At 42.1% G+C, this 13,703-nt stretch overlaps 1 protein-coding gene and 1 long non-coding RNA gene across 4 annotated transcripts; both read left to right on the top strand.

Annotated features, from left to right (window-relative positions):
• Window positions 1–409: 409 nt before the first annotated feature.
• LOC124033262 (actin, alpha cardiac muscle 1-like) lies at window positions 410–7,653 on the top strand. Its single transcript, XM_046345245.1, has 8 exons — window positions 410–564; window positions 2,188–2,339; window positions 2,982–3,221; window positions 3,405–3,489; window positions 3,655–3,816; window positions 4,218–4,409; window positions 6,847–7,028; window positions 7,252–7,653. The coding sequence occupies exons 2-8, from the start codon at window positions 2,211–2,213 to the stop codon at window positions 7,393–7,395; spliced, it is 1,134 nt and encodes a 377-aa protein (XP_046201201.1). The 5' UTR covers window positions 410–564; window positions 2,188–2,210; the 3' UTR covers window positions 7,396–7,653.
• On the top strand, window positions 5,241–6,839 carry LOC124033269. Of its 3 annotated transcripts, none has more exons than XR_006838354.1 (3): window positions 5,241–5,272; window positions 5,399–6,020; window positions 6,130–6,839. It is a non-coding gene; the product is annotated as an uncharacterized LOC124033269 (long non-coding RNA). The 3 variants fall into 3 exon arrangements; XR_006838352.1 differs by having other exon boundaries at window positions 5,247–5,360; XR_006838353.1 differs by lacking the exon at window positions 5,241–5,272 and adding an exon at window positions 5,274–5,316.
• Window positions 7,654–13,703: the final 6,050 nt, after the last annotated feature.

Raw genomic sequence — 13,703 nt, 5'->3', positions numbered from 1 at the left:
TGACTGATGCACCAGACCTTATTTATAGTGGCCTCCAACATGCCTTTCTCTGCAGATGCATCATCAACCTGTCTTCCAGTTGTCCAACTATAGACCAGGGCTCCGCCAACCAGCTATAAATTATCAGAGGCCAAATAAGACTCTTGAGTGAGTGTGTGCACGTGTGTGTGTGTGTGTGTGTGTGTGTGTGTGTGTGTGTGTGTGTGTGTGTGTGTGTGTGTGTGTGTGTGTGTGTGTGTGTGTGTGTGTGTGTGTGTGTGTGTGTGTGTGTGTGTGTGTGTGTGTGTGTGTGTGTGTGTGTGTGTGTGTGTGTGTGTGTGTGTGTGTGTGTGTGTGTGTGTGTGTGTGCATGTATGTGTGTGTGTTTGTGCTTTTAAGTTCCGCATTGGTTTGTAAGGGTGACAATGTCTCCTAAAAAGGCCTGAGGTTTTGAAGGTATGTGATGGCATGGGTCCTGCGTATTCCTATTTAAATTCAGAGAGCAGGTGAGCCAGGCGCACTCTCCTCTCGTCTCTCTCTCTTTCAAGGGACTGTAACACATCACCTCCTGTCCAGCTCTCCAGGGTAAGTCCTGCACACATGCAATTCTCTGTTTCAATGGGATTATGGGATTACCGTAATAGTAATTTATCTCATAGTATTACATTTACGCGAGTCATTTGGCAGACACTATTCTCTCATCCAAAGCAACTCACGATCAGTGGCTTTATCATAATTACCACACATGACTATGTAATCTATATGTATCATTTATACTTAAACACAGAACACACAGTAGGTTACAGGCATGTGTGGACCCCAGGAAGAGTAGCTGCTGCTTTTGCAACAGCTACTGGGGATCTTATTAATAAAATGCCAAATACCAAATATGAGAGAAAAAGAGCCATTGAAGTATTTTCAGACAGATTATGTTGATATATAAGTAATCTCACAACCACATGGCTAATGTGGATAGGAAATGCAATACAAGTCCTTGCTTTAATAGATTTTTAAGAACTTCTTTTGACTTTGTTTTAGGCTGTTGGTTCGGACCAACACAGAAATACCTTTTAAGCACTTAAAGCGATTAAAATGTAACACTGTCCTCTGTATTGTACATTACAATAACATAACAGTTTAGTCAATCAAATCATTGGTCAGTCAACTAAAAGTGAATTATGGGTCCAGCATGGCATATGAACAGACAGACAGACAGACAGACAGACAGACAGACAGACAGACAGACAGACAGACAGACAGACAGACAGACAGACAGACAGACAGACAGACAGACAGACAGACAGACAGACAGACAGACAGACAGACAGACAGACAGACAGACAGACAGACAGACAGACAGACAGACAGACAGACAGACAGACAGACAGACAGACAGACAGACAGACAGACAGACAGACAGACAGACAGACAGACAGACAGACAGACAGACAGACAGACAGACAGACAGAGACACTGCTACAGAATGAGACCACAGTGGGAAGGGCAGCTACTGTTAAAGACATGCTCCGGGACATTGGCAACTATTAAGCCTTTTTTAAACCTCTCACTTTGGGCTGGATGTGTCAATGTGTTGTTCATACATGCATAATCTATGAGCAGAATTAATGTTTTACATCAATTAGCCACAAAATCCCTAGTTTGAAAGCGACTGTTTTTCTGGAAGCTGTGCTTCTCCATTTTCCCTCCATTTCCCCCCATGTGAGCCAGCGACCTAGTAATTCAATTTAAACCAATGAGCTTCAGTCCCTCGCCACTTGAGTGACAGCTAGCAAGAGTCTCATCATGCACGCACACAAGAGAGAGAGAGAGAGCGCGAGAGAGCAATGACATGGTGCACATATCTGCACATATGTGACGTAGTATGCAATTTTCAGGGACCTCTCATGAGCGCTACTTTCAGAACTACTGGCTAAAAAGTATACTCTTTAATGCAGTAATACCTTGTTTTGTTAATACCATATGCCATGTGTGAAACACATTGCACTCTGACACACCTGACAACTGGTCTGTTTGGTGTGTGTGTGTGTGTCTGTGTCAGTGTCTGTGTGTGTGTGCGTGTGTGTGTGTGTGTGTGTGTGTGTGTGTGTGTGTGTGTGTGTGTGTGTGTGTGTGTGTGTGTGTGTGTGTGTGTGTGTGTGTGTGTGTGTGTGTGTGTGTGTGTGTGTGTGTGTGTGTGTGTGTGTGTAGGCCTACAGTAACCGGACACAACCATGTGTGACGAGGAAGAGACAACAGCCTTGGTATGCGACAACGGCTCAGGACTGGTGAAGGCTGGCTTTGCCGGTGACGATGCCCCCAGGGCAGTGTTCCCCTCTATTGTGGGGCGCCCCCGTCATCAGGTCAGACCCCATCTTACTCTCCTCTACTACCCTTCCATGTCAATCAGAGGGGTCATTCCTGAAATAGAGCCGCAACACTATTGTTAGTCGGTCATTGCTCCTACAGTATGACTAACCTGGGCTCAGATCTGTTTGTGCTCTTGCCAACTACATTGCTGTCATTGCCAAGCCAAACATGGCATGACGATGAGTGAAAAGGAGTTGGCATGATGGCACAACCAGACTGGCACTCAGACTACAGTACGGACAAGTTTCCTGAATCCAGATGAAGCCTAGACCTGGACCAAAAAAAAAAAAAAACTTTCAATGGAGATTCTCTATTGAGCATACTGTTTTAGTTTAGTAGGTTTAATCTGGGTCTGGGAAACCAGGCCGTGTGTCATTTGCAGATCAATATGTGTCTGTTGCTGTTCACGTTCACATCTGGACCATAGGAGGCTGCTGAGGGCAGAACGGCTCATAATAATGGCCGGAACGGAGTAAACGGAATGGCATCAAACACCTGGAGACCATGTGTTTGATGTATTTAATACCATTCCACTGATTCCACTCCAGTCATTACCACAAACCTGTCCTCCCAGCTGTGACCTGTACCTACTGTACATATGAATGAGCCTTGCCTGTCTCTCTCTTCCCCTGCAGGGTGTGATGGTGGGTATGGGTCAGAAGGACTCCTATGTAGGAGACGAGGCCCAGAGCAAGAGAGGTATCCTGACCCTCAAGTACCCCATTGAGCACGGCATCATCACTAACTGGGATGACATGGAGAAGATCTGGCATCACACCTTCTACAATGAGCTGCGTGTGGCCCCTGAAGAGCACCCCGTCCTGCTAACTGAGGCCCCCCTCAACCCCAAGGCCAACAGGGAGAAGATGACCCAGGTGGGTCACCTGCCTTAATTAATCCATTTACCTGGCTGGCAATCTTATGCTGTTTAGCATTACATCACAACTAATGTTGATTGATGATGTTCTTATATTTGCTTTATATTATTATTAGGTGCATTGCCAAATAATGGATTTATGAGCCTGTTTTCTAAAACCGTGGGGTTTTCTTCCTGACAGATCATGTTTGAGACCTTCAATGTGCCAGCTATGTATGTGGCCATCCAGGCTGTGCTGTCTCTGTATGCCTCTGGTCGTACAACAGGTGAGTGCGCCTCCTAACCCAAAACCCAATAAGTGACGTACGGTACAGCGAATGCATACATTTTTAGAATGTTTGGCACCAGCAGGAATGAAAAACCCACAACCCTGGCATTGACCACTATGATGCTCGTCAGTGTGTTTGTACTAATGTGTCTCACCTGTGCAGGTATTGTGCTGGACGCTGGTGATGGTGTGACCCACAACGTGCCCGTGTATGAGGGTTACGCCTTGCCCCACGCCATCATGAGACTGGACTTGGCTGGCAGAGACCTGACTGATTATCTGATGAAGATCCTCACTGAGAGAGGATACTCTTTCGTTACCACCGGTAACCATGGAGACCTTTTTAGATACAACCACACTCATCTACAACTATATCAATATTGACAGAAATGTTTATTTTGTACCTTCTAACAGTATCATAAAAAATGACACCTTTCACCCAGTTTATATGATGTGTCAACACCTGATTTTTTTGTTTAATTGCATCTTGTCACCTTTGTTGATCTCTCATTATCTTACAGTGTATCCTATTGGCAAAATAGAGATACTGCAATCCTTCATTATTTTCCTAGTGTAGTGACTGTGCCTGTAGAAGAGCCTGATCAGTGTAGTTAGATTTGACACATAGGTTAAGGTCCCCCTCTACAGTTACCGTTTCTTCCTTTATGCCTGTCCACGGTTGGCAACATGATCTCACAAACTCCATGCTATATTTGAATCCCACAGCCGAGAGAGAGATCGTGCGTGACATCAAGGAGAAGCTGTGCTACGTGGCTCTGGACTTTGAGAATGAGATGGCCACCGCTGCCTCCTCCTCCTCTCTGGAGAAGTCCTACGAGTTGCCCGACGGACAGGTCATCACCATCGGTAACGAGAGGTTCCGTTGCCCAGAGACCCTCTTCCAGCCCTCCTTCATCGGTCAGTACAAATTCTTACAACAACACAATGTTCTATAGCCTGGTCCCAGATCAGTTTGTCTGAAGACAACACAAATAGATCTGGGACCAGGCTAGATATTCTGTGCTGTAGCACAAGTAATGTATTTAAGATCATGCAGGATAAGAGGAAGTAAAAGTCACCATATGGATCATTCATGAAGGATATTTATTGATATAATTCTCCCGAGAGTACTCTGTGTGTCCATATTTCATTGTCTATTATATCTTGACTATGAAGTTTGTGGTTTGGTTTGATCCTCTCTTTTCCAACGGAGGCTTCACTACACATGACAAGGCTCAGAATCCATTGCTCTGTTCCTTTATTCTCTTGCCCAAGACTGTTATCCCCATAGGTATGCAGTTCAGAATATGGGTGTAAAGACTGTTATCCCCATAGGTATGCAGTTCAGAATATGGGTGTAAAGACTGTTATCCCCATAGGTATGCAGTTCAGAATATGGGTGTAAAGACTGTTATCCCCCCAGAATATGGGTGTAAAGACTGTTATATAGGTATTCAGTTCAGAATATGGGTGTAAAGACTGTTATCCCCATAGGTATGCAGTTCAGAATATGGGTGTAAAGACTGTTATCCCCATAGGTATGCAGTTCAGAATATGGGTGTAAAGACTGTTATCCATAGGTATTCCACTGTTATCCCCATAGGTATGCAGTTCAGAATATGGGTGTAAAGACTGTTATCCCCATAGGTATGCAGTTCAGAATATGGGTGTAAAGACTGTTATCCCCATAGGTATTCAGTTCAGAATATGGGTGTAAAGACTGTTATCCCCATAGGTATGCAGTTCATAGAATATGGGTGTAAAGACTGTTATCCCCATAGGTATGCAGTTCAGAATATGGGTGTAAAGACTGTTATCCCCATAGGTATGCAGTTCAGAATATGGGTGTAAAGACTGTTATCCCCATAGGTATGCAGTTCAGAATATAAAGACTGTTATCCCCATAGGTATGCAGTTCAGAATATGGGTGTAAAGACTGTTATCCCCATAGGTATGCAGTTCAGAATATGGGTGTAAAGACTGTTATCCCCATAGGTATGCAGTTCAGAATATGGGTGTAAAGACTGTTATCCCCATAGGTATGCAGTTCAGAATATGGGTGTAAAGACTGTTATCCCCATAGGTATGCAGTTCAGAATATGGGTGTAAAGACTGTTATCCCCATAGGTATTCAGTTCAGAATATGGGTGTAAAGACTGTTATCCCCATAGGTATTCAGTTCAGAATATGGGTGTAAAGACTGTTATCCCCATTATATTAGGTATTCAGTTCAGAATATGGGTGTAAAGACTGTTATCCCCATAGGTATGCAGTTCAGAATATGGGTGTAAAGACTGTTATCCCCATAGGTATGCAGTTCAGAATATGGGTGTAAAGACTGTTATCCCCATAGGTATGCAGTTCAGAATATGGGTGTAAAGACTGTTATCCCCATAGGTATTCAGTTCAGAATATGGGTGTAAAGACTGTTATCCCCATAGGTATGCAGTTCAGAATATGGGTGTAAAGACTGTTATCCCCATAGGTATGCAGTTCAGAATATGGGTGTAAAGACTGTTATCCCCATAGGTATGCAGTTCAGAATATGGGTGTGCAGTTCAGAATATGGGTGTAAACTGTTATCCCCATAGGTATGCAGTTCAGAATATGGGTGTAAAGACTGTTATCCCCAGAATAGGTATGCAGTTCAGAATATGGGTGTAAAGACTGTTATCCCCATAGGTATGCAGTTCAGAATATGGGTGTAAAGACTGTTATCCCCATAGGTATGCAGTTCAGAATATGGGTGTAAAGACTGTTATCCCCATAGGTATGCAGTTCAGAATATGGGTGTAAAGACTGTTATCCCCATAGGTATGCAGTTCAGAATATGGGTGTAAAGACTGTTATCCCCATAGGTATGCAGTTCAGAATATGGGTGTAAAGACTGTTATCCCCATAGGTATGCAGTTCAGAATATGGGTGTAAAGACTGTTATCCCCATAGGTATGCAGTTCAGAATATGGGTGTAAAGACTGTTATCCCCATAGGTATGCAGTTCAGAATATGGGTGTAAAGACTGTTATCCCCATAGGTATTCAGTTCAGAATATGGGTGTAAAGACTGTTATCCCCATAGGTATTCAGTTCAGAATATGGGTGTAAAGACTGTTATCCCCATTATATTAGGTATTCAGTTCAGAATATGGGTGTAAAGACTGTTATCCCCATAGGTATTCAGTTCAGAATATGGGTGTAAAGACTGTTATCCCCATAGGTATGCAGTTCAGAATATGGGTGTAAAGACTGTTATCCCCATAGGTATGCAGTTCAGAATATGGGTGTAAAGACTGTTATCCCCATAGGTATGCAGTTCAGAATATGGGTGTAAAGACTGTTATTTGTTATCCCCATAGGTATGGAGTCTGCTGGTATCCATGAGACCACATACAACGGCATCATGAAGTGCGACATTGACATCCGTAAGGACCTGTACGCCAACAACGTCTTGTCTGGCGGTACCACCATGTACCCTGGTATCGGTGACCGCATGCAGAAGGAAATCACAGCCCTGGCCCCCAGCACTATGAAAATCAAGGTATGTATAATATATGCATCTTATTCTCTTTGATAATTACATCCAGCTAACCTTACCACCATCCAATTACTGTGAGTCAATTATTTAACAGTGATGAACCTGAAAATACTTTGAGGAAAAGGTTTCATAGTACCCTTGGTGAAGTTTGATTAGTATAGACACGTGACTTTGCATAAAAACCCAACTTGACTCGGTCCAAACCGCTGACTGTCGCTCCCTGTAGATGATTGCCCCCCCTGAGCGTAAATACTCAGTGTGGATCGGCGGCTCCATCCTGGCCTCCCTGTCCACCTTCCAGGCCATGTGGATCAGCAAAGACGAGTATGAGGAGGCCGGACCATCAATCGTCCACAGGAAGTGCTTCTAAATTACCCTCTCCTCCTATCTCGACTCTCTTCCTGCCCTAAAATCTTGGCTCTCTGTTTTTCTCATGTGTCTCTAATCCCCACAAACGACCCATTGTATTTGTTTACTGTTTGTGCAATCTGTATTATGGGTCATCGGACTATCAGGATATTTACAAGCATTTCGCAACACCCGCAATAACATCTGCTAAACACGTGTATGTGACCAATAAAAATTGATTTGATTTGATATTGCTAAATAAATGAATTCTACCTTTTGACTTCCCTGTGCAGTTGCTTATGTGACCTTATGAAATGTAATATAATCAGGTTCATTAAAAGTAGTTTGACAAAAATGACTTCTTCCAGGACAATTTTGCATAATCACAAGTCTACAGTGTTAATAGATGTCACAGGGCATGCAGAGTAACTGCATTTCCATTCCACTAATTAGACATTCTGGGATATGCTTATATATTATTTACACATATGACATTTGACATTTTCTGTTGAAAGCTTTTTCAAACATAGAACAAAAATGCTAATATACTTCCATTATTATCTGAGTGGACTCCATACATTTACATTACAGCTACACATCAAATGAAGTGGTTTGGGTTTGATGTTTAGTTTGATGTAGATGAGGTTTCAGTTGAAATATACTGTAATGTGATGCAACGCCCACTGGGTGGCAGAAGTGAGTCTTTTCAGGGCGGTGAAGTCACTCGCTCCGACCCGTTCAATAAGCTCTTTGGTGTTGTTTGCACATTAGCTATATGATGACAAACACAGTCAAATCTGTTGCAGGCAACAGATACATCAACATACAGAGAATATTATTTCATCTGTACTACAGGTTAGATCATATTTGGAGCCACAGCCAAATGTAGTAGCAGTGTAGACATGCACTGTCGTCTCCATCCTCCCAATATGAGAATAAGACATGCAATTGCAATCTAGGACAGAGGCGGTATGTACCATGGACCCTTTACTCTGCTACATGCTATATTTCCTGCTGAAAGGGGAATGGGGGTGTCTCGTCTGCTTCTTCACGTGGTACCAATCAGAGGGAGATTGCAGTATTACTGTCCAGGGAACACGAGAGCAACTTGATTATCTGACTTGGGTTACTTCTGAAATCATGTTCCCTGTATAGTGCACCACTTTCGACAGTAGCTTAGTGCACTACTTTTGAGCAGCGTCAAAAGTAGTGCACTACAGTGGATTTGCACTTCACCACAGAGATTTTTAATTTATACACATGAATACATTTGCCATTCTGTGTTGGAAACAGCATTTTACTATACCCACAATAACATCTGCTAAATATGTGTATGGGACCAATAACATTTTATTTGACTGTTATGTAAATTGTTTGATTGGTCTAGCAAACTGTCTGAAAGAGAAAATAACAAATTAGACTAATCCCACCCTGTAAATTACTGCACCTCATTTCACATTTCACACTACAAAAATGCAATGAATTTGTTATTACTGTAGAGGTACCATGTACTTTTTGAATAAATAACAGTTAGGTTTTGTAAAGAATGGGCTTCTGTACCCTAATATCTCTTGACAAATCCATTGACTTCTATATATATTTGTGGTAGACAAGGGCCACAATGTCGTGATTATGGGCACAACTGACCAAACAATTCAGACACAATAGAAGAATGGGGGAGCAACATATGTAGCTATTTGTCAGACAGACATGAACTTCCTCCACCTGTATGCTTGGTTATAATACAACCCAGGCTTACTTCAGGCTTACTTCAGGCTTACTTCAGGCTTACTTCAGGCTTACTTCAGGCTTACTTCAGGCTTACTTCTTACTTCTTGCTCTGTGAGTGATTGTGATTTCTCATGGAGCGAGCTACTGTAACATAAGGTTATGATGCCAAACTTAGTTCTGCAGCCAGCCAGCCCAGCAGCCTCTGACCCACTTCTGTCTCGCCTCTCCTCTCCAGGCTGGGTAGAGAAGTTAAAGATAAATTAAGGTGGAGGTATCAGGGATGGGGGGGTGATTTATTTTCCCCCGACCACATCTCTCTCACAGGAAGGAAGGAAGGAATCAAACAGGAAGAGAAAGGGACCACAGAGGCGGATGTAGGCTACGGAAGATGACACCTTTCCAATCAGGTAGGGTGTACAGTAGTCTACATATCAATGGTTGATCCCCATTAAAATAAAATTATACTGTATGTAGTTCTATGCTGTATATGATTAGAATGTTGTTTTCAATATTTAGAATCTTATACTGTAGATTTAAAAAATATATGGTTACGGAGAATTCTCTTCATGTGTTCAAGCATGTGTTCAAGCATCACTCTTAAATATTGACCATTGTTTACAACTATGTTATAGGCTTAGACTAAGTAATAAGGCTGTATTTGTATTGATTTGAGTTGAAAAGATAAAGTTACAGGTAATATTCATTATCATTTATTACACTTAAATCTTATTACACTTAATACTATTCCCAGCAGGTTCCTGGTAAATATCTAATGATGTTGTTTTATTCGTCTGTGTGTAAAACAACATATGTGGGAATATAACTATTACAAAACAGAGTAATTAGGGGAAATATTTCCCCCTGGGGTCCATACTGTAGTTTAGCTGTGGTGTTAAGACAGGTGCAATAACGACCCCTCCTCCATCGTGAAGCCCTCTCTCTCTCTCTCTCTCTCTCTCTCTCTGCTCCCCCTCTCCTCCACTCCATTCTGCTCGGTTTATCAGCCGCCTGTTTCCAAACCCCATCATTCCCTGCGATACCCGGGGCGCGCGAGCTCAGCAGATGTTGCGCATACACCACGTTCCATTTCAGAAAACGATACTTAAAACAGAGAGAAAAATGACATTATAATCGGTTTACCCAGTCCACGAAGCCTTCAAAGTTTTGGCAGTTTTTGGTTTCACTCCAAACGAAGGTGAAGACGTAGGCTAGGGGAGGAGAGAAGGAAAAGTCGCGTTCCCCCGGCTCCAATCTCTCTAGGTAAGTGGTAAGCTATTGTTTTATTCTCTCATCGCTATATGTAAAAACAACAACAACAAAAGAATACGGGTCTGGTATATGGAATCAAAGTTCAAGTACAGAACAAGTACATTTATATTTACATTTTGTGTAGCCTATAGACTAGCCTATTACTGATTTGAATAGCATACAGTTGTCCCTGTCTCACTTCAAAATCATGGTCACTTGAAAAACTACAGTGATATTTATAAAATGTGTGGTTTCATTTGGGTAGGCAATAAGACAGGGATCATCAACTAGATTCAGCCTCGGGAAGGTTTTTTCTTAAGTGGATGGTCAGGGGGCCAGAACATAATTTCAAATCATTTGAAGAATGCAAATTGACTGCAAGAACCCAAACAGATGGGTATAGCATTGACTAAAACATAATAATTTCAAATCTTGTATACGACCACATATGCAGTATCTCCCTATTATGTGTGAAAATACTTTTAAACAGATTTCCGTACAGTATATACTGTATATATATATACCGTACTAAAATCTGTATATATATATATATATATATACTGTATATATACAGTGCCAGTCAAAAGTTTGGACACACCTACTCATTCCAGGCCTTTTCATTATTTTTTACTATTTTCTACATTTTAGAATAATAGTGAGGACATCAACTCTATGAAATAACACATATGGAATCATGTAACCAAAAAAGTGTTAAACAAATCAAAATATATTTTATTTTTGAGATTCTTCAAAGTAGCCACCCTTTGCCTTGATGACAGCTTTGCACACTCTTATCCTTATCTTAACCAGCTTCATGAGGTAGTCACCTGGAATGCATTTCAATTAACAGGTGTGCCTTGTTAAAAGTTCATTTGTGGAATTTCTTTCCTTCTTTAATGCCTTTGAGCCAATCAGTTGTGTTGTGACAAGGTAGGGGTGGTATACAGAAGATAGCCCTATTTGGTAAAATACCAAGTCCATATTATGGCAAGAACAGCTCAAATAAGCAAAGAGAAACGACAGTCCATCATTACTTTATTAAGACATGAATGTCAGTCAATCCGGAAAATTTCAAGAACTGTGCAGTTGCAAAAACCATCAAGTACTATGAGGAAACTGGCTCTCATGAGGACCACCACAGGAAAGGAAGACTCAGAGTTACCTCTGCAGCAGAGAATAAGTTAATTAGAGTTAACTGCACCTCAGATTGTAGCCCAAATAAATGCACTCATAGAGTTCAAGTAACAGACACATCTCAACATGAACTGTTCAGCGGACACTGCATGAATCAGGCCTTCGTGGATACTTGCTTGGGCCAAGAAACACGAGCAATGGATATTAGACCCGTGTAAATCTGTCCTTTTGTCTGATGAGTCCAAATTTGAGATTTCGGTTCCAACCGCCGTGTTTTTGTGAAACGCAGAGTAGGTGAACGGATGATTTCTGCCTGTGTGGTTCCCACCGTGAAGCATGGAGGAGGACGTGTGATGGTGTGGGGCTGCTTTGCTGGTGACACTGTCTGTGATTTATTTAGTATTCAAAGCACACTTAACCAGCATGGCTACCACAGCATTCTGCAGCGATACTCCATCCCATCTGGTTTGCGCTTAGTGGGACTATCGTTTGTTTTTCGACAGGATAATGACCCAACACACCTCCAGTCTGTGTAAGGGCTATTTGATCAAGAATGAGAGTGATGGAGTGCTGCGTCAGATTACCTTGTCTCCACAGTCACCTGACCTCATATTGTTTGGGAGAAGTTGGACTGCAGAGTGAAGAAAAAGCAGCCAACAAGTGCTCAGCATATGTGGGAACTCCTTCAAGACTGCTGGAACGCTTCCAGGTGAAGCTGGTTGAGAGAATAATAAGAGTGTGCAAAGCTGTTATCAAGGCAAAGGGTGGCTACTTTGAAGAATCTAAAATCTAAAATCTATTTGGATTTGTTTAACACTTTTTTGGTTACTAAATTGTTCCATATGTGTTGTTTACTAGTTTTGATGTCCTCACTATTCTTTCACAATGAAGAAAAAATGTAAATAAAGAAAATTCTTGAATGAGTAGGTGTGTCCAAACTTTTGACTGGTACTGTGTGTATATATATATATATTTTTTTTTTATATGCCATTTAGCAGACGCTTTTATCCAAAGCGACTTACAGTCATGTGTGCATACATTCTACATATGGGTGGTCCCGGGAAACGAACCCACTACCCTGGCGTTACAAGCGCCATGCTCTACCAACTGAGCTACAGAAGGACCATATATATATGTAAATAGATATTTCAGAAAACTTAATCACCCACAGGGACCTAATCACCCACAGACCAAATTCGGCTGCGTATTGCCAGTTGGGGAGCTGCTCTAAGGCCATTCCATGTTCTTTGTTTTCAATGCCGTTGCTTGGTACAATTTCAAAGGTCTGCATTCAAAAAGGAGATCAGTCTTAATGGTTAACATTTTAGAGTAATCAATTGATCAATGTAACCGGAAAAACGTTTATGACGTTGCAAGCTTTATCATTTGAGTAAATTTAAATAAATATAAATTGTGTCATTTTCACTGTTGGTTAAAAGGTGGTGAATTACTGAATCCACAACTGTAATTATAACCAATTACACTTTCAAGTTCACTTATCACCCAATTGTTATTATGCTGTTCCTAGCCTCTTAGCAAACTAGGCTTTCCTTTTGGAGGTATGGCAACGCCAGACTGTGCTGTTCCTAGCCTCTTAGCAAACTAGGCTTTCCTTTTGGAGGTATGGCAACGCCAGACTGTGCTGTTCCTAGCCTCTTAGCAAACTAGGCTTTCCTTTTGGAGGTATGGCAACGCCAGACTGTGCTGTTCCTAGCCTCTTAGCAAACTAGGCTTTCCTTTTGGAGGTATGGCAACGCCAGACTGTGCTGTTCCTAGCCTCAGAGGCTTTCCTTTTGGAGGTATGGCAACGCCAGACTGTGCTGTTCCTAGCCTCTTAGCAAACTAGGCTTTCCTTTTCTTGGCAAGACTGTGCTGTTTTCCTTTTTTAGGCTTTCCTTTTGGAGGTATGGCAACGCCAGACTGTGCTGTTCCTAGCCTCTTAGCAAACTAGGCTTTCCTTTTGGAGGTATGGCAACGCCAGACTGTGCTGTTCCTAGCCTCTTAGCAAACTAGGCTTTCCTTTTGGAGGTATGGCAACGCCAGACTGTGCTGTTCCTAGCCTCTTAGGCAAACTAGGCTTTCCTTTTGGAGGTATGGCAACGCCAGACTGTGCTGTTCCTAGCCTCTTGGCAAACTAGGCTTTCCTTTTGAGGTATGGCAACGCCAGACTGTGCTGTTCCTAGCCTCTTGGCAAACTAGGCTTTCCTTTTGGAGGTA

This window comes from Oncorhynchus gorbuscha, linkage group LG01 (assembly GCF_021184085.1).
Source record: "Oncorhynchus gorbuscha isolate QuinsamMale2020 ecotype Even-year linkage group LG01, OgorEven_v1.0, whole genome shotgun sequence".
NCBI classification, from domain to species: Eukaryota; Metazoa; Chordata; class Actinopteri; order Salmoniformes; family Salmonidae; genus Oncorhynchus; species Oncorhynchus gorbuscha.
The sequence above is the reverse complement of the archived record's forward strand: the minus strand, read 5'-3'. Positions and strand labels throughout refer to the sequence as shown.